Source organism: Pelophylax lessonae (assembly GCF_965119305.1).
Source record: "Pelophylax lessonae genome assembly, chromosome: 1".
Taxonomy (NCBI): Eukaryota; Metazoa; Chordata; class Amphibia; order Anura; family Ranidae; genus Pelophylax; species Pelophylax lessonae.
In genome coordinates this window covers 310110998-310132905 of record NC_138768.1, presented here as the reverse complement: position 1 = coordinate 310132905, position 21908 = coordinate 310110998, and the positions used below count along the sequence as shown (strand labels likewise).

The 21908-nt window shown below is 45.0% G+C and overlaps 1 protein-coding gene across 1 annotated transcript in view; it reads right to left on the bottom strand.

Moving 5' to 3' along the window:
• Positions 1 to 5602, bottom strand: part of SEC14L2 (SEC14 like lipid binding 2) — a 79543-nt gene extending 73941 nt beyond the window's left edge. Inside the window, exon 1 of the mRNA XM_082252303.1 lies at positions 5436 to 5602. Within this exon, the coding sequence (XP_082108429.1) occupies positions 5436 to 5489 (54 nt within the window). The 5' untranslated portion in view covers positions 5490 to 5602. The remainder of the gene's footprint in view (positions 1 to 5435) is intronic.
• Between the last annotated feature and the right edge of the window lie 16306 nt (positions 5603 to 21908).

Genomic DNA, 21908 nt, shown 5'->3' with positions numbered 1-21908 from the left:
ACAAGGCTAAGGTTATGCAAGTAGGACAAATTCATTTCTACACAGCTACATTATTAAAGAGGAAGTAAACTCCCCTTGTGTGTTTGTACCTAAAGATAAGCCTAAAATAAGGCCTACCTATAGGTACTGTAGGTAGAGCTTGCACCGTTTAGGAGATATTTACTGTATACTGCAGCGATTACTTTATCGGCGCATGCGCTCTGAAGGAACGGCCGCCCATGCTGTTTCTTCAGGGCCTGTCCTTTTACTGGTGGGTCCCGTGTGTCATGTCATCGCAGTTTCGGCCAATCACAGCCCTGGAGCCCGCAAACCCGGAAGAAACACCAGGGAAGATGTCGGCCGTTTCAGCAATGTTGAGGCGGCGCTGCAGGGGCTTCGTTCTAAGGTAAGCATTTCATAATGAGTTGTATGCGATGCATACTAGCCATTATGCCTTTGTCTTACAGGGTTTTTTTTATTTTTTAAACTGGGTTTACAACTTCGTTAAGAAAGCAACCTGCTATCATTGAGAACAGTTCCTTACATCATTTCTTGATAGCTAACTATTAAACATCATCACAATCAATATTACTGTGCCTAGGTCATTTCATTTTGGTAATTCTTGAAGAACAGCTTTCATCACTGAATAGTCATCATCAGGGAAACAGCCCTCTTCCCCGACGATATCCGTTGAGTATGTTGTGACGTCATCACGCATGCCGACCAGCGGAGGTGCTTTGGTTGTACACACTGGTCTCTATGCGTCTTATGTGAGTGGTATTTTTTGATAAATGTGATTGCAGTCTTAAACAATACACTATGGCAGTGATGGCGAACCTTGGCACCCCAGATGTTTTAGAACTACATTTCCCATGATGCTCAACTACACTGCAGAGTGCATGAGCATCATGGGAAATGGAGTTCCAAAACATCTGGGTTGCCAAGGTTTGCCGCCACTGCACTATGGGATTTGCAATTTGTTCTTTATAGGTTCCATTATGAGTTTGGTGTGAGATGCCAAGTTACCCTAGAATCTGTAAACACTAGAGCTGCATGGCAATTATGCACTATTGATCTCTTCAAAAAGGTTTTGCTTTTTTTTTTTGCTGCGGGATGAGTTTTATCAGTGGTGGGAAAGGTGCCCACCCCCCCTCCCACTGCTCCCTGGTCGTTTTCCCCGCTTGCCGGTGTTCCGTGAGAATTACCTACCCGTGAGAAAAACCTACCCTCGTCACTTCCGGTTGCACGGCACTATGTGTAATGCGGCGGTTACATTAAAACAGCTGTGCTGCAACATGGGTCATCTACACTCCTGTCCCTGTCACTTCCCTGATCTGGGCTAGTAAATATAAAAGCGGCGGCAGGTGTATGAAAAGATAAATCACGGAGCCTAGAGCCGCTTTTATATTTACTAGCCAAGATCAGGGTAGTGACAGGGAGAGGAGTGGAGATGACTTATATTGCAGCCGAGATGTTTTAATGTAACCGCCGCGTGGGTAGGTTTTTTTCACGGAACACCGTGATCATTTCATACTAGTGCGCATGTGCACTAGTCAGCTTCTCGGCTGTTCAATTACGTATCCGGGGTTGTGAGCATGCGCACTGCTGCGCTGCTCAGCTGTTCCTGGCAGGAAGTGACGAGGGTAGGTTTTTCTCACGGGGTAGGTAATTCTCACGGAACACCGGAGCCGTCTGTAGTGGAGAAAACTATCTGGTCCGTTGTAGTCCTAGGCAGGAAGTCGAGTGAGGGCAAGATGGCCCCCACTCGACTCTATGGCCTTGGAGGACCGGAGTGACGTCATAAGTCTCTTCCTCCCAACGGCCCTAAAGGGCCTATTTTTTTCTTGCCGAAAAAAAGATTACATTTTTTTATTTTTTTTTAAGTGTAGATGTGAGATCTGAGGTCTTTTGACCCCCAGATCTCACATAAAAGAGGACCTATCCTGTTTATTTCTATTACAAGGGATGTTTACATTCCTTTTTAATAGTAATAAAAGTGATAAAAAAAAACATTTTTTAACCACTTTACGACCGCTCACAGTAATATTACTGCGGCAAAGTGGCTCGTTATCGTCTGACGACGTAGTACTACGTCGTCAGACACTCCCCCTTCTGGGCGGCGCTTGCGCGCCGCCGGAGGCTCGCTCCCGCTGTTTTCATTCACAGCGGGAGTCGGGCCAGGGGAGGAGCAGCGGCGATCGCCGCTGCTCTTACCCGATCGTCGGGGATCGAGTCTGGAGATCCGCCCGCTGTGTGTAAACACAGCGGGCGGATCTCCATAGTGACAGGGAGTGACAGATCGGACTGTTCAGCATAGCTGGACATCCGATCTGTCCATGACTCACTCAGTCACCTCCCCCCCTACACGTCAGTAAGCACCAGGCATACATTAACCCCTCCCTCTCCAATAAAATTAACCCCTTCCCTGCCAGTGTCATTTTTACAGTAACAGTGCATATATATAGCACTGATTACTGCAGTAATGTCACTGGTACCCCCAAAAGTGTCAAAAATGTCAGTCAAGGGTCCGATCTGTCCGCCGCAATGTCGCAGTCCCGCAAAAAAAATCGCAGATCGCCGCCATTACGCGTTAAAAAAAAAAACACCAGAAATGACAGAAATCTTTCCCTTTGTTAGTAAACGCAATAACTTTTGCGCAAACCAATCAAAATACGCTTATTGCGATTTTTTTTACCAAACATAGGTAGCAGAAAACAAATTGGCCAAAAATTTTTAAAAAAACTTGGTTTTTACATCTTTTTTGGGGGGAATTTCATATAAAAAAATGTTAAAAATATTATTTTTTCAAAATAAACGCTCTTTTTTTGTTTATAGCGCAAAAAGTAAAAATCGCACAGGTGATCAAATACCACCAAAAGAAAGCTCTGTTTGTGGGAAAAAAAGGACGTAAATTTCGTTTGGGTACGGCGTCGCACGACCGCGCAATTGTCAGTTGAAGTCGCACAGCGCCGAATCGCAAAAAGTGGCCTGGACGGAAGACAGCAAAATCCTCCGGTGGTAAAGTGGTTAAAAGGGCAGTGTAAGCGCCGGTTCACACTGCAGCGACGCTACTTCGCACCGCGACCTCCGAGGTCGCGGTGCGAGCAGCGCGCCGCGACCTCGGAGCGGCCGCCACGGACTTCATAACATTGAAGTCTATGGCGGTCGCCTCCGGGTCGCCCCAAAGAAGCTCCGGACCCTTTTTCTAGGTCGGAGCGACTTGTGTCGCTCCTATTAGAACGGGTCCGCAGCTTCCCTATGGGAGGCGACCTGCGGCGACCTGTGAGGCGACCAGGTCGCCTCACAGGTCGCCCTAGTGTGAACCGACACTAAAAATAAAAGGTAAAATGAGAAAAAAATAAATAAATTTAAAGTGCCCCATCCCTCCAAGTTTGCGCGCACAAGCGAATGCATACGCAAGTCACACCCACATATGTAAACGGTGTTCAAACCACACATGTGAGGTATCGCCACGATCGTTAGAGCAAGAGCAATAATTCTAATTCGTAACATTCTCCTTCTCATTATAGAAAAAAATTGGGCTAACTTTACTGTTTTACTTATTTTTTAATTTAAAAACTTTATTTTTTTCAAAAAACAATTGCGTTTGTAAGACCGCTGCGCAAATACGGTGTGATGAGAAGTATTGCAATGATCTCCATTTTTTTTCTCTAGGGTCTCTGCTAAAAAAAAAAAAAAAAATATATATATATATATATATATATATATAAAATGTTTGGGAGTTCTAAGAAATTTTCTAGCAAAAAATACTAATTTTAACTTAAAAACAACAAGTGTCAGCAATAGGCTTGGTCCTTAAGTGGTTAGATAGATAGATAGATAGATAGATAGATAGATAGATAGATAGATAGATAGATAGATAGATAGATAGATAGATAGATAGATAGATAGATAGATAGATAGATAGATAGATAGATAGATAGATAGATAGATAGATAGATAGACAGGTATAGGGATAGACAGACAGACAGACGGACAGGTATAGGGATAGACGACAGACAGGGATAGATAGATAGATAGATAGATAGATAGATAGATAGATAGATAGATAGATAGATAGATAGATAGATAGATAGATAGATAGATAGATAGACAATAAATAGACAGGTATAGGGATAGACAGACAGGTATAGGGATAGACAGACAGACAGACAGATAGATCTGTCTGTCTGTCCCTATACCTATCTATCTATCTATCTATCTATCTATCTATCTATCTATCTATCTATCTATCTATCTATCTATCTATCTATCTATCCATACCTATACCTGTTTATTTATCTATTTATCTGTCTATCTATTATCTATCTATCTATCTATCTATCTATCTATCTATCTATCTATCTATCTATCTATCTATCTATCTATCTATCTATCCCTATACCTGTCTGTCTATTTATTATCTATTTATCTATCATAAAAAAAAGAAGCACACTAATCATCCGAATATAGAACCATGAATTCATTAACTAAAATATGTGCGCTATTCCTTTAAAGAAAATGTATCTATCTATCTATCTATCTATCTATCTATCTATCTATCTATCTATCTATCTATCTATCTAGGTATAGACAGACAGACAGACAGACAGGTATAGGGATAGACGACAGACAGGGATAGATAGATAGATAGATAGATAGATAGATAGATAGATAGATAGATAGATAGATAGATAGATAGATAGATAGATAGATAGATAGATAGATAATAAATAGACAGGTATAGGGATAGACAGACAGGTATAGGGATAGACAGACAGACAGACAGATAGATAGATCTGTCTGTCTGTCCCTATACCTGTCTATTATCTATCTATCTATCTATCTATCTATCTATCTATCTATTATCTAGGTATAGACAGACAGACAGACAGACAGACAATAAATAGACAGGTATAGGGATAGACAGACAGACAGACAGATAGATCCTAGCTGTGAGTGTCATGCTGTCTGTACTAGTCCTGGATACCCCAGGTAGTGAAATGATGAGCAGTGTTGATCAATGACATCTCTCACAGATGTATAATAGGGTGATCACATGACAAGTGTCCAAGCAATGAAGCCCATGATTTGTATGGTGTAGAAGTGTCCATGGGTGGAAGGGATAAGCAGTACCAGTCCTCCTGCAGAATGCGGTGTATTCATGTTATGACTCTCCCAGGCGTTACCCAATAGGGATTAGCAGACAGGTCCCAGAGATCATAGCAACACATAATAATAAAGCAGAAGCCCTGGGTGTGAGAAGGTGGAGAAGGGGTTGGGGTCTGGCTGGTAACATACAGGCACAGAACAGTGAAGGTAATCCAGTGTAGTGATGCGGGTGAGTAATAAGGACATGACCCTGGCTGTGCAGTGATGAATAGACTGGCTGTGGCTGCATACAGTACAGTACAGTGTCTGCATACATACAGTACAGTAGAGTGGCCGCCTCTTACCTTGGCTAAGGCCTCTTCTTGTTTAGGACTGAGGTCTCCGACTCTTCCACTCATCCTCCTACCTGTCCCTGGTCAGCTCAGCTCCTGTGTGTGTCTATCCGGAAGGTGTGTCACTGTCACACTCAGCTCATCAGTCTTCCCGGTGTTATTATATCACAAGCCGCAGACTCCGCCTCCCGCACATAAGCCAGCCCACCTTCTTCTTCTTAAAGCGACATCCCTTTTACAGGCGCCACAGGAACAGTGAGAGGCAACCTTAGGTCATTCAGTGACATTCTGCTGGGGTGTCTGCCACTGTAACCTTCTGTCAGAGTTCATAGAGAATAAATGTATTCTGTGTTCAACACTTTGGGAGTTTCACATTGGTCTAATGGTGGCCATACACACTTTAATGCCATTGTCCAATCTTTGCACGATCAAAACAAACTGCAAACAATGGAAGACTCGATTTAGATTGCATTCAGTCAAACTGAAGCTTGCAGTAGATTAAGCAATTTTCTTTCCTTCAACTGCGGCTTGAAGGAAAGAAAACCACTTGATTCTCCCATCAACATAGTCAGTGTTACTGGGGGGATCCCTCCCACTGCGCCATTGTGTTCTGACAGTGGGGGGGGGGGGGATCCCTCCCACTGCGCTATTGTGTTCTGACAGTGGGGGGGGGGGATCCCTCCCACTGCGCTATTGTGTTCTGGCGGGGGGGGATCCCTCCCACTGCGCTATTGTGTTCTGGCAGTGGGGGGGGGGATCCCCCCCACTGCGCCATTGTGTTCTGACAGAGGGAGCCTTCCCACCATTAGAATAAAATGATTACTGCTTCCGGCCACAGCTGGCAGTGATCATACAAAAAAACAATCGACTTAAAGTGAAACTTCACTCTTCAATCAACATGGACTATTTCTAATCCTTATGCTGCTAGCATTAGTAAATAGATAGGAAAATATGTCATATTTACTTGTTTTACACTTTTTTTTTCATTTCTTCAGTTACTTCCTGGTTTCCAGGCCTCGGCAAATGATGTCATCCATCCCAGGAGTCTTCAGGAGGGGAGGGTTCTCAGCCAAGGCCTGAGATGGATTCCAGGAAGTAAATGATACATGAATCATTTGCCCTTACTCAAGATGGCCACGGCCAGAAATGCCAGAGGGCATTTTTCAAAATAATTTCTCAGCAAAATAAAACGCGGAGACATGGATGGATGGGGGAGTTTGTTTTAAATGCTAAAAATGAATGAAATAGCATTTTTGGTTTGTGGTGCCCAGATGCAGCGCAGTTCCACTTTAAGTACAACCAGCCTGTCCATAGATGATATGAAATCTGGGCGGTTCCTGCTGAAGCCTTCTACGGCCAATGTAAGTCAATCAGCCAGGGTGAAAAATGATCAATCAGTTCTTCATGAACATGATCGTATTTCCGTTGATCAAATTATGGAATTACATTGATTTGATTTCAGGTATTTATATAGCGCTGTCAATTTACGCAGCGCTTTTACATATACATTGTACGTTCACATCAGTCCCTGCCCTCAAGGAGCGTACAATCTAAGGTCCCTAACTCGTATACATACATAGTAGGGCCAATTTTTTTTATACAGGATCCAATTAACCTACCAGCATGTCTTTGGAACGTGGGAGGAAACCGGAGTACCCGGAGGAAACCCACGCAGGCACAGGGAGAACATGCAAACTCCAGGCAGGTAGTGTCGTGGTTGCCATTCGAACCAGCGACCCTCTTGCTGCTAGGTGAAAGTGCTAACCACTACACCACTGTGCCGCCCATATTGATATTGATCAAGATCAACTTTCCCGTAAGAGACATATTAAATCAGTTGTTGACTATAGATCAATTATTCCTATTGGGAGAGACTGGAAAAGGAAGTCAGTCATTTACTGAAGTGTGTATGGCCTTCATAAGGCCTCGTTCAGATGTACTTAAAGTTCAACTTTAGTCAGAAAATGAAGTCCTACTAGATCTCTTCAGTCTGGCCCCTTTTGCAGGTATAGCTATGTAAAACATTAAAAATAAGTGTCTATATTGTTTAAAATGCAGTAATACACTCTCACCCTGCTCTGCACATGTTAAGTTGCTCTCTATTTTTCAGCACTGTGCTGAATTTGTAGAGGCTGATCTCCTGACAGCCTAAAGTTTTACTGCTGCTCAGGGGCTCTGCGCTTCAGTAAAATGGCAGCCTCCAGCAAGAAGGAACAGGAACAATGCTGGAGGCAATATACAGCACACACTCATTTTGGTAGCGAAATTATTAATGTGGAATGTATGTTCCTTGCTAAAGAACATTATTTTTATCAAGTAGTTATGGGTAAAGTTCCGCTTTAAGGCTGAACTTGTTTTCCCTTGCAGTGGGACTGTGCTAGCACTGCACAGGTTAACTGCTCCTTTTTTCTAGGGGAGAGGAGAGCGGAGATATACTTACTTATTCCTCCAATCTTCCTATCACAAGACAAGTCCGTCAGCCCCGAGCTCCAGCAGTCTTGAATAGTGGACTGTATCTGACGTCATCATGCCCAGAGAAGGCTCCCGGAACAATCCACTGCTACTGAGTACTGTTTTCCGGAGGATCGAAGGATCGGGTGAGTATAAAATCTCAGCTCACCCCTAGACAAAATAAGCAGTTGACCTGTGCAGTGTGGGCACAGCTCCAATGCATGGGAAAAAACAGTTGGGCTTTAGACATACAACAGTGTGAGGGCAGTGTTTTGCCTGCGCAGGATGCACTGATATTCCATGCATCCATGTGCAGGCAGTCTCATTCAAGTTAAAGTGGAACTTCCCCCAAAAGGGGAAGTTTTGGCTTCTCCTCCTCCTCCCCCCTACTCTCCCATATTTGGAATTTCTTTTTTGGGGGGGAGCGGCAATCCAGCCAGAGGTTCGGACCCCCCTTTCTTCCCCTGCAGCCTCTTGGGACATATCACAGGTCCCAGGAGACTGCAGGACCTTTCACGCAATGTCACGCCGCACCATTCAAACATGCGCAGTGGGCAGCTGGCTGTGAAGCCGCAAGGAGTCACAGCCAGCTGCCCATAGTTAAGACACCCGGATGCCTGGACTAGAAGACCAGCAAGGAACCGGATTGGGCGAGGACATTGCTGGATCCATAGGCGCATTGAAATTCAAGGTGGATGGGGGAATCCTCCCCGTTGCGCTATTGTATTCTGACTGGAGGATTTTTCCACTGTCAGAATACACTGATCAGCGCTGCAGCTGATTGTCTGCAAGCGCTGCTCGAATGACAACATTCCCATTTAAACCCATTAGACTGACTCCTCTTGAATGGGAATGGCCATAGATGAATCGAAATTTGGCCACTTCAGCAGTGACTGGCTGAATTTTGATCCATTGATGGCCATTCCCATTCAAGAGGAGTTGATCTATTGACACCTCTCAAACAAGAACAAGCGCTTGTCAGTGTATTCTGACAGCGGAGGAATCTTACTGTCAAAATACAAAAGCACACAAGGGAGGATTCCTCCATCCACCTTGAAAGTGTGGACAGGGGAAACTGTTTGTTTTATTAGTGAACTGGCTGCTAAAAAAAAAAAAAGATCCATTTATGGCAAGTTTAAGGCTGGATACATACTATACAACTTTTGTCAGATTTACTTTCAACTATGTAGTGCAATGGCCTGCCTGATTGCATACAAATTGAAAGTGTTTAGGTTTGGCCCCATATTATATCATTTTGGTAAATTTAAATCTAAAGAAAATTCTATAATGTGTTTCCAGCTTAAGGGGGCTTTTACAGTGATGCGGGTTTCCCGCAGCATGGGTGCATCACAGTGTACATAAGGTTATCGTGTAGGTTACATGCACTTTGCCATAGATTTCTATTAGATCATTCGGTTTGCATTTGTTTTCTGAAAGCCTGCATGCAGGAGTTTTGGTACGCTTTCAGAAAAAGCTGTGGGAAAATCGCATCACATCAGTGTGAAAATGTCCTAAGCCTTTTTTACTGTTTAAAAAAGAGCTCCAGTCCCCCCCCCCCCCCCAAAAAAAAAATTAAATAGAGCAGCTACAAATACTGTAGCTGCTGACTTTAAAATATAAGGACACTTACCTGTCCAGGGATCCAGCGCTGTCCTAAGTGAAGGATTGGCTTCGGATCCAGGCGTTGGCATCTCAGGTACGGGAAACCGGCAGTGAAGCTTTGCCACTTCACAGCCGGTTTCCTACTGCAAATGCACGAGCTGCACTGTGCTTTGTTAATGGTCCCGTAGTTTTCTGGGACCTGTGATGTGTCCCAGAAGGCTACAGGGGCCGCACAGAACTTCATGGCGTTCTGACCGGAAAGTGGGAACAGGTACCTGTCAGAACCAGGTACCCCCCCCCAAAAAAAAATGCCAAATGTGGCAGTGGAGGGGGGGAAGATGCAAACAAGCAGGACTTCCCCTTTTGGATGCAGTTCCGCTTTAGGGTCTTTTTACACGGGCTTTCCGCCCGGAGGACTCCGTTTTGCTCAGCGGGTATCGATCCACCGATCCCAGCTGAGCGGACGGGTGACATGTTCGTCTTCATTTACTTTGCAGAGACGGAGCTATCAGATCCCAGCTGTCCTCTATGGGAGATCAGATGATAAGTCCGCCTGTCCATTTTCATCCGATCCTATCTGATCTGATCCTCCAGACGGATGGAAAATAGGGTTTCCATTCGTCCAGATTTCACGGACAGGATTGGAACGGATAGCAGCAGGTGTCAGCGGAGATGTCACTGCTGATATCTGCTGCTCCATAGGGATGAATGGAGCATCCGATCAGGTCTGCCCGAAAAACTGACAGGCGGACCGGATGGGAAAGCCTGTGTGAAAGGGGCCTAAAGCAATACTGATTGTTATGCTAACACTCACCACCTTATGTCATTACCATTAGATTGTAAGCTCTTCTGAGCAGGGCCCTCTTAATCCTCTTGTATTTTATTGTATTGTAACTGTATTGTTTCCCTTTAAACATTTTAAAGTTCTGCGTAAACTGCTGGCGCTAAAGAAATCCTGAATATTAATAATAATAATTACCCAGTGCTGTGGAAACATGTACCCTGCATCCTTGTACCCTATTCTAATACTTCAGTAAAGAAAAATTGAAAGAGAAAAAGTCATTTTTATTCTTTGTAAATCTGCAGCTTTCATTAAACTAATATCTGGTAATCGTGATAAGAAGGTCCTTTATCAGGCGCTCCCTGTCATTTGTGGCAATACTCTGTCCTTGCCTCCCAACTGCACTCCTGCATTGCCAACCAGTCACATGCTGAGGCTCAATGTGCATGCATGGTCCACCGTTGTCACCATCAGAATGCCAGTAATGATATGTAGCCACTGCTGCAGCACATGCATTTAGACAGTAAGTGGCTGCAAAAAGGATGGAGGAGGTCAGCAGGACTGAGATGAGTATAAAAGGTAAAAATAATATTTTCTGGGAAAATTGCCATTTTTTATGGCACACGATGCATAAAGCAGGCAAGGTTCACATCTTCTTTGATAAAAGGAAAGGATTTTAGCTCACTCCGGAAGAGCCCTAGGTAGGTAGACAAATGTATTCCTACTTTGATCTGGTCAAGTTATTGTTTTGAAATGATGGATTGATAACAACACCTATTCTGTCTGTGGTCTCTGCACTGCAAGAACTGATTTGGAATTGGTGTGGATGTCAGTGCACACTGCTCATAAATGATTTTTCAGGTAATGGTAGCACCAGCTCCATGCAATCAAAGTCTGCTGCAGACTGCAGAAACACTGATAACACTATCAGAAGTGATCACACAGCTACCAAAGGCCTTGTAGCACTAGGGCATACAGTATGAGTCACTAAGGTTTATCATACAGATACCTACGTCAACCATCAGCGACCTATGTGTTGTTATTTATCTAGATAATTGTGTAAAGTAAATCTTTTCTCTGGAAAATATGGAGCTGTCGTTCCTGGCCCGCTTTGGAAAATACAAGTTGCCTGGCTTTTGACTTTAATACATTCTAATTTAATGATTAAACAAATACGCATAATGCAAATACGCAGATAAGGAAAAATTTTATTTGCATACTTAAAATATTCTGGGTTAGTGACTCAACGTATTGAAGCCAGAGGGCCAGCAAGACAGCCAGACAACTAGCACTTGAAGGATGAGTCAGCAATGGAACCTTCAGGACTTGTTTAACCACCTCAATACAGGGCACCCCTTCCTTCCCAGACCAATTTTCAGCTTTTAGCGCTGTTGCAATTTGAATGACAATTGCGCGGTCATGCAACGCTGTACCTAAACCAAATTTATGTCATTTTTTCCCCACAAATAGAGCTTTCTTTTGGTGGTATTTGATCACCGTCAGGTTTTTTCTTTTTTGGTGCACAAATAAAAAAAGACTGAAAAGTTTGAAAAAAAAAAAAGTTTTTTTGTTTAGGTTATAAAATTTTGTAAATACATATGTTTTTTCCTGCACTGATGAGCACTGATGATGCCGCACTGACAGGCACTGATGAGGAGACACTGATGGGGTGGCACTGATATGCAGCACTGATGGGCACTGATAGGTAGCACTGATATGCAGCACTGATGGGCACTGATATGTGGCACTGATAGATAGCACTGATATGCAGCATTGGTGGGCACTGATAGGCAGCGCTGATGGGTGGCACTGATCGGCACTGATGGGGGGCACTGATGGGCACTGATAGGCAGCACTGGTGGGCAATAATGGGCACTGGTGGGTGGCACTAATAGATGGCAATAACAGCACTGGTGGGCAGCACTGATAGATGGCATTGGTGGGCAACACTGATAGGGAGGGCACTGGGGGGCTCTCTGAGCCCTGCTTGCCATCCCTGGTGGCCATAGTGGGCATCCCTGGTGGTCATGGGTGGGCATCCCTGGTGGCTTAGTGGCACCCCCCCCCCCCCCCCCAGGGCTGCACTGGTAATCAATGTTCTGATTACCAGCACAGACCCCCCCTGTGATCAGTGAGTAATTAGAAATACTCACTGATCACCCCCGCAGCAGCACCGATCCTCTCTTCTTCTCCTCACTGACAGGATCTGTCAGGAGGAGAAGAGATCGAAGCCGTTACAACGGCTCTATTTACATTACATGACGGCTGTGATTGGACACAGCCGTCATGTGATCAGGAGGGCCAATCACAGGGCCCTCCTGCCGAATATTGTTGCCGTGACACAGGCACATCGAGATCGCGCCGCTGCGCATGCCCGTGGTGGCGCGATCTCTCTCCTTCTGAAGGACGTTCCGGAACATCCATTCAGAAGGACGAGACTCCCGCCCGGCCGTATATGTATTATGGCCCGGGTGGGAGGTAGTTAAACTACAATCATCACGTTCACTGATGATTTCTGCATGTGCATTTACATGCGTTTGCAATTCATTTTCAGAGTGTTCTTTTTTTTTTCTTTTTTTCTTTAAAATATTTTTTTTCCAAGTTTTCATGTGTTTGAGTGCGTTTGTGATACGTTTACATGCATTCACATGCCTTTGCAATGCATTTTGGAGCAGAAGAATGCAGCATGCTGCGTTTGTACTGCTTTCATACTGTGTTTAAAAATGTACCCGACTGCATCTGATGTAAATAAGCCCCCCATGGTTTTCCCAGGAAACATTTCCTTCAGTGCCAGTTCACATCGGAATCACACAAGTAAGCAGACCGCTTTCTTGTGCGATTCTTGACTGAGGCAATTTTCAGTCCATTCATTTCAATGGGCTGAAATCGTACTGGATCGCACCAAAAAAAGTGCATGCACTACTTTTAAAAATGCCCTGCACCTGGATTGCATGGTACTGTGGTACCATGTGTTCCGGTGCAGGCAAACTCTTTGCATTTGGGGTGTCGTTAGGATCACATTGACACCTGCAGCTAATCGCACAGCCAGTGCATTTTGAAAGTGGTTCGGGAAAGGCACACAGAACGGGAGCTTCCTGCACCACGTTCTGGTGTGAACAGAACCTTAGGGTCTATTCACACTTGTCCATTTTCCTGCAGTAGAATGCATAAACATTATGCCCTAAACCAGTGGTCTCCAAACTGTGACCCAGGGGCCAGATGCGGCCCTTGCTTGCCTTTATCTGGCCCCTGGAACACTATTCCTCCCACTGATACGAGACACTATTCTGCCATCTGACACCAACAATGGGGCACCATTTCTCCCACTGACACTAATAATAGAATTTTTGTAAGAACTTACCGTAAAATTCTTTTATCTTAGGTCCTCTGACAGTCGCCGCCCGATCAGTTAGCCTTCCCTAGTGGGCAGTGTTGGGGTAGTTACTCAAAAAATGTAATTAGTTACTAGTTACTTCTGTAAATTGTAATGAGATTACTTTACTAGTTACTGCATTTGAAAAGTAACTTCACTACTTATTACTTTACTTTCCTCTTTCTTAATTGACCGTGTAGAAGAAGATACATGACACAAGACTGTTGGTATGTTGTCATTTGATTAGAGGTTGCAGCCAATCAGCTGCAGTGCTTATTAGTGTATTCTGACAGCGGAGAAGTCTTAAGGCCCGTACACACGATACGAAAATCTGAAGGGAAATTTCGTCCGACAAGCGATCTGACGATTTTCGGATTGTTAGTATAGTGCATTCGACAGCCGATTATGACTTTTCGGACGACAAAAACTAGATGTGCAGGCTATAAATTTTTTTATTGTACGTCAAGACAACGTCCGATTTTCATTTAATTAGAACAGTTTCTTCCGAAAAAAATCGTAAGAGCAAGACTAGGCACGCTCAGAAATGAAAGAACACATACAAAACAATTCAACACATGACATCACTTCTGAAGTTGGATTCTGTTGTACGGGAAAATTCGTATGAAAGTAACCTCTTCACTTTCGATATGAGACTAGCATGCCACAAAAAACGGACGACAGATCGATCGATAATCTGATTGTGTGTTCGGGGCTTTACTGTCAAAATACAATAGCACACAAGGGAGGATTCCTCAATCCACCTTGAATGTGTAGACAGGGGAATCTGTTTGTTTTATTAGTGAACTGGCTGCTAAAAAAAAAAAGATCCATCTATGGCAAGTTTAAGGCTGGATACACACTATACAACTTATGGTGAAGAGCAAGGGCCTGGCTGACTGCATACAAATTGAAAGTGTTTAGGTTTGGCCTCATATTATATGGTTTGGTCAATTTAAATCTAAAGAAAATTCTATAGTGTGTTTCCAGCTTAAGGGGGCTTTTACACTGATGCGGTTTTGCCGCAGCATGGGTGCATCACAGTGTACATAAGGTTATCGTGTAGGTTACCTGCACTTTGCCATAGATTTCTATTAGATCATTCGGTTTGCGTGTGTCTTCTGAAAGCCCGCATGCAGGAATTTTGGTACGCTTTCAGAAAAAGCTGTGGGAAAATCGCAACACATCAGTGTGAAAATGTCCTAAGCCTTTTTTACTGTTTAACCACTTTACCTCTGCTCACAGTAATATTACTGCGGCAGAGTGGCTCGTTATCGTCTGACGACGTAGTACTACGTCGTCAGACACTCCCCCTTCTGGGCGGCGCTTGCGCGCCGCCGGAGGCTCGCTCCCGCTGTTTTCATTCACAGCGGGAGTCGGGCCAGGGGAGGAGCAGCGGCGATTGCCGCTGCTCTTACCCGATCGTCAGGGATCGAGTCTGGAGATCCGCCCGCTGTGTGTAAACACAGCGGGCGGATCTCCATAGTGACAGGGAGTGACAGATCGGACTGTTCAGCATAGCTGGACATCCGATCTGTCCATGACTCACTCAGTCACCTCCCCCCCTACACGTCAGTAAGCACCAGGCATACATTAACCCCTCCCTCTCCAATAAAATTAACCCCTTCACTGCCAGTGTCATTTTTACAGTAACAGTGCATATATATAGCACTGATTACTGCAGTAATGTCACTGGTACCCCCAAAAGTGTCAAAAATGTCAGTCAAGGGTCCGATCTGTCCGCCGCAATGTCGCAGTCCGGCAAAAAAAATCGCAGATCGCCGCCATTACGCGTTAAAAAAAACCCACCAAAAATGACAGAAATCTTTCCCTTTGTTAGTAAACGCAATAACTTTTGCGCAAACCAATCAAAATACGCTTATTGCGATTTTTTTTACCAAACATAGGTAGCAGAAAACAAATTGGCCAAAAATTTTTAAAAAAATTGGTTTTTACATCTTTTTTGGGGGGAATTTCATATAAAAAAATGTTAAAAATATTGTTATTTTTTCAAAATAAACGCTCTTTTTTTGTTTATAGCGCAAAAAGTAAAAATCGCACAGGTGATCAAATACCACCAAAAGAAAGCTCTGTTTATGGGAAAAAAAGGACGTACATTTCGTTTGGGTACGGCGTCGCACGACCGCGCAATTGTCAGTTGAAGTCGCACAGCGCCGAATCGCAAAAAGTGGCCTGGACGGAAGACAGCAAAATCCTCCGGTGGTAAAGTGGTTAAAGAAGAGCTCCAGTCCCCCCCCCCCCCCCCCAAAAAATGAAATAGAGCAGCTACAAATACTGTAGCTGCTGACTTTAAAATATAAGGACACTTACCTGTCCAGGGATCCAGCGCTGTCCTAAGTGAAGGATTGGCTTCGGATCCAGGCATTGGCATAGGTAAGGGAAACCAGCAGTGAAGCTTTGCCACTTCACAGCCGGTTTCCTACTGCAAATGCACAAGCTGCACTGTGCTTTGTTAATGGTCCCATAGTTTTCTGGGACCTGTGATGTGTCCCAGAAGGCTACAGGGGCCGCACAGAACTCCATGAGGGCCAGCAAGACAGCCAGACAACTAGCACTTGAAGGATGAGTCAGCAATGGAACCTTCAGGACTCGTTTAAACTACAATCACCACGTTCACTGATCATTTCTGCGTGTACATTTACATGCCATACTGCATTTGAAAAGTAACTTCACTACTTATTACCTTACTTTCCTCTTTCTTAATTGACCGTGTAGAAGAAGACATGACACTCTTTCTGCATAGAGTTTATTGTATAAACACAGGCTTTGGGAAACATGAGAACAAAACCTGAAAAAACAGAATAAAACATAAAGTGCAACAAAAAATCATAAACTTCATCCCTCTCTATTCTTCGAAATAACGATTGTATCGCACGGCTTGGGTAACGCAGGAAAGCGCGTTCCTATAGCCTAGTAAAGTAGTGTAGTTACTTCCTATAGCCTAGTAAAGTAGTGTAGTTACCAATATTAGTATTGTAACTAGTTACATTACTTAGTTACCAAAAAAAGTAATGTAGTTACTGTAATCAGTTACTTTGTAACTAGTTACCCCCAACACTGCTAGTGGGTAATGGCCTCCTCTGCAGGAGCAGGCTAGGCAGTAAAAGGTTAACAAACAAAAGCCTTTACAACAATGAAAAGGGGGGGTTGCAGCGCTTAAAACAAATAATTTTCAAACATATTAAAGTGCAACAAATGTATACAGTATCTCAGTGAGGCTCCATTCACACTGCCGCGACTTGTCAGGCGACTTGTCAGCCTGACAAGTCGCGGTCCGTCGCGGTCCATTGACTGCTACAGGACCCGTTCTAATAGGAGCGACACAAGTCGCTCCGACTTAGAAAAAGGGTCCTGTACTACTTCGGGACGACCTCGGAGCGACTTTCATAGACATTCATTATATGAAGTCCGTGCAAGTCGCGCCGAAGTCGCGGTGCACGGGACTTCGCAAGTCGCCCCCGAAGTAGTACAGAGTCGTGCCGCTGCAGTGTGAATGCGGGCTTAAACAAATCAAATGTTAAATGTTCATTCAAAAGATATTGTAAAGTTCATGAATAAATCCCGGTGTAAATGATGAACAAAAGGGTTCACAAGTGTTGCTGTGTCCACCACCAATGCAGAAAAAGAGGGTTCCCCTATGGTGGGACTTTTCAGGCATTCTAGTGAAAATACAATAGTATAGTATAATACAAAATAAATGTTATTGAAAAGATACGTTCATACATATAAAAGCATGGCAAGCAGTTATGAAAATACAAAAGTTGCAGACAACGTGAGTACTGTAGAAGCAGGGACCCAACGCGTTTTGAAGTGTAATACTTTCTCAGGGGTACTCTTTAGCTTACAGTGTCTCTATTAACTGCGTTTGTATGACAAATATCTTGCTTGCGCAATAATAAAAGCAACCGAACTGTGGAGGTCCATGTGATAGGTTCATGATCTTTGTGAGCTGTGGTCATGAATCTTTGAAGCTGCTTATCTCAGTTCAAGGGCTCCCTTCTTTGGACTTCAGCTACCCAATGGGCTTTGCTGGTAGTCTTCCAACACTTTGGCGGACTCATTGGGCTATTACAACTATTTATACCATCATCTGAACCTATCACATGGACTTCCACAGTTCGGTTGCTTTTATTATTGCACAAGCAAGATATTTGTCATACAAACGCAGTTAATAGAGAAACTGTAAGCTAAAGAGTACCCCTGAGGAAGAAGTATTACACTTCGAAACGCGTTGGGTCCCTGCTTCTACAGTACTCACGTTGTCTGCAACTTTTGTATTTTCCTAACTGCTTGCCATGCTTTTATATGTATGAACTTATCTTTTCAAAAAATGGATTTTGTATTATACTATACTATTGTATTTTCACTAGAGTGCCTGAAAAGACCCACCATAGGGGAACCCCCTTTTTCTGCATTTGCATACCTTTGGGATGTGGCACCATCATCAGGGTCGCCATTGAGAGCAATCTCTTGTGTCCATCACCAATGAGTGAAATTCAAACTCACCAGAGCCAGATGCTGTCTATGTTATTGGACAGCAGTAAGGTATTTTTCACCAGGCCACATGATCTTTGGATGTCTGGATAGTCGGCGACATCAGGCCCCAGGAACAACCTCCAAAACTATTTATAGACTCAACACATTATATGAGAGTTTGAAAAATAAAAAAGGAAGAGGCTCATGGTGTAGTACGAAAAAGTATTAAAAATGTAATAAAAAATATTTTGTAACACTGACATCAATAACAGTGTACATGAATAAACAATAAAATCAAACAATGTAAGGACTCACATCAATAGCCACCACTACAAGTAGGAGTGATGGCTGGACCTTAAGCGTTTGAGATAATAGCTATTAAGAGCTTGGTGTAAGTCCTTACATTGTTTGATTTTATTGTTTATTCATATAATGTGTTGAGTCGATAAATCGTTTTGGAAGTTGTTCCTAGGGCCTGATGTCGCCGACTATCCAGACGTCCAAAGATCATGTGGCCTGGTGAAAAATACCTTACTGCTGTCCTATAACACAGCATCTGGCTCTGGTGAGTCTGAATTTCACTCATTGGCGGTGGACACAGCAACACTTGTAAACCCTTTTGTTCATCGTTAATTCATGAACTTTACAATATCTTTTGAATGAACATTTAACATTTGATTTGTTTTAATCTCCTCACTGAGATCATGTATACACTTGTTGCACTTTGATATGTTTGCAAATTATTTGTTTTAAGCGCTGCGCAACCCCCCCCCCCCCCCTTTTCATTGTTGTATTTTAGTGTATGTATATTTTCCACTTTCTTGCTAGCTGCTTATTCTTTTATCATAAGCGCTGATTCACAATTTTTATTTTTAAAAGCCTTTACACATAACACACCTCTAGGGGGTTGTTCCTCAGCTATTACCTATCAGCAACTGCTCTCCAGTTTTGTAGCAAGCAGTATATGAAGACTATCAACCCCAAAAAGAAGAGGAGCGGGGGCGGAGGCAGTGACTGTCAGAGGACTCAGAGAAAAGAATTTTAAGGTAAGTTCTTACAAAAATTCTATTTTCTCTTACGTCCTCTGACAGTTTCCGCGGATTAGTTAGCCTTCACTAGTGGGATGTCCCAAAGCAGTGTAGGTGTGAGGGGTGGGAAGACGCAACCAAAGCAAAGGCAATGTGCAACCAGGCCAGAGTCGAAACCAACTGAGCCAACAGGGCAACAAAAGCTCAACAAGAGCCAACCCTGGACAAAGACACCATAAGAAGAGACAGAAACACACGTCCCTGCAAAACAACCGCCGCGCACAACACTTCGCGGCCAAAGGAAACATCCGAGGATGCCATCACAGCAAGTGTGTAAAATCCCGTGAAAAGTTGCACAGACGACCAGCCGCCGCTGTGCACACCTGAGCCACAGAAACCTGATGGCGAAACGCCCAATAGGCACGGACAGCTCAATCAGAATAAGCCCGGACAGGGTAAAGAGAAACCTGACCCTGGATTGAACAGGCCCGAACAATCGCCCGCCTGATCCAGATAGACATGTTTGCCGCGGACGCTGCTGCACCCTTCCGAGGACCTTCAGGAAGGACAAACTGGGAGTCAGACCTCCGAAATGACTCTGTGGCGGACAGGGAAAAACCCCAACCGCCCGAACCCCCCCAAGGAATGTAAGGCAATATCCTTGGGATGCTTGGGTTTCGCACAAAGCGAAGACAGGACAACATCTTCATAGAGGTGGAAAGCAGATACCACCCCAGGAAGAAAAGAGGGGTTGGGTCGCAAGACCTCTTTGTCCCTATGAACAATCAGAGAAGGCGAGCGGCAAGACAGAGCCGCCAACTCAGACACTCTGCGAGCAGAGGTCACAGCCACCAGAAAAGCAACTTTCTGGGATTTTTTCAAAGGGAGGCCGTCCCAAAACGGACAAAACCAATGTCCAGGTCCCATGGCGGCAAAGGAGCTTTCATCGAGGGAGTCAGATGTCGCACCCCCTGAATAAAGGTGTGAATCAAGGAATTAATCGCCAAGGGACGCTGGAAAAAAAGGCCAAGGCCAACAACTGACCTTCAAATGTGGCGAGCGCCAAACGCTGATCCACACCTTCCTGTAGGAAGGCCAAAACCCTCGCCACCGAAGAGGAGCGGGGATGAAACCACTGTGACATGCACCAGGCAATATACGCCCACCAGGTGCGATGGTAAATAATCCCAGAGGTAGCTCACCGAGCCTACATAAGGTAGGAATGACAGCACTCGAGAGACCCTTGCCTTTCAAGACTTGGCTTACAACAGCCACGCCGTCAAGGCCAGAGACTGCCAAGCAGGATGGAAGATCGGCCCTTGAGACAGTAAATTGTCTCTTAGTGGAAGCCACCAGGGAGGCTCGACGACCATCTGCATGATGTCCGCGTACCAAGACCGATGCGGCCAGTCTGGGGCTACCAGAATGACCTGCATCCGTTCCGATGCCAACCTGCGGAGGAACCTGGACAACAGTTGAATCAGAGGGAAGGCATAAATCAGCCGATACCGGTGCCAGGGCACCACTAATGCGTCCGTGGCATCCGCCAGAGGATCATGGGTTCTGGCCACGAACCTTCCCACCTGTTAATTGAGACAGGACGTGAACAGATCCACGTCCGGAGTCCCCTACTGGGCACACTGGAGGTACACACCACTGAATGCAGGGACCATTTTCCCTGGTCCAGGGTCTGGCGACTCAGATAGTCCGCCTGTCAGTTCTCCACACCCGGAATGTGAACGGCCGAAATCGCCGGAACGTGTGTCTCGGCCCAAGAGGGGATCTCGGCCACTTCCTTGGCTGCCCGGGCACCCTTGATGCCCCCTTGGCGAGCGAAGTAAGCTGCCGCCGTGGCGTTGTCCATCCGTACCCAAACCGGGCAACCCTGAAGCCAAGGTGACCAACGTGACAAGCATAGCTTGACAGCTCGGAGCTCCAAGACGTCTATCGGTAAGAAGGCCTCCTCCACCGACCACATCCCCTGGTCACAAAGCGTGTCCAGAACTCCACCCCAGCCCAATAGGCTGGCATCTGTGGTGAGCACTGTCCACAGCAGAGGCCGGAAGGACTTGCCTTGTGTCAGAGATGGTGACAGGAGCCACCAAAAAATATCTGATCTTGAAGCCTTAAGGAGTACTTGAAGCCTTAACAAGGTCTGTGGGGAAATGGTTATCCTGGGAGTCCATTATTGTAATTTAAAATTAATGGGACGCTGGCCCTTTAAAACAGTGTGGTCCTCCTAAAGCAGGGGTCTTCAAACTACGGCCGCATGCGGCCCGCCAGGGTCCTGAACCCGGCCCGCCGACCGGGATCGGCATAGGGCTGACTGTCAGTCACTCACTGAAGCTGTAATATGCTTCAGAAAAGGGCGGACCCGGGGCGCAGAGCACTGCGCCCTAGCCCACCCATTTGTGTGACAATAGCGAATGAAAATTCGCTATTGTCACAGGGATCCTCCTCCTGGCCAATCAGATTGGCCAAAAGGCGAACCCATGCCATTGGCCGAGGAGGAGGCGGGAGGATTTGAGGAGACGCGGGGGACTGAGGAGAAGCCGCCCGCCACTGTGGGTAAGTGCACTGGTCTCTCTGGCAGTCTCTGCACGCTGGTCGCTTTGCATTGAAAGGGGACACGCTGTGGTCACTCTGGCATTAAAAGGGGGCATGCTGTGGTCACTCTGGCATTGAAAGTGGGCACGTTGTGGTCGCTTTGCATTGAAAGGGGGCACGCTGTGGTCACTCTGGCATTGAAAGGGGGC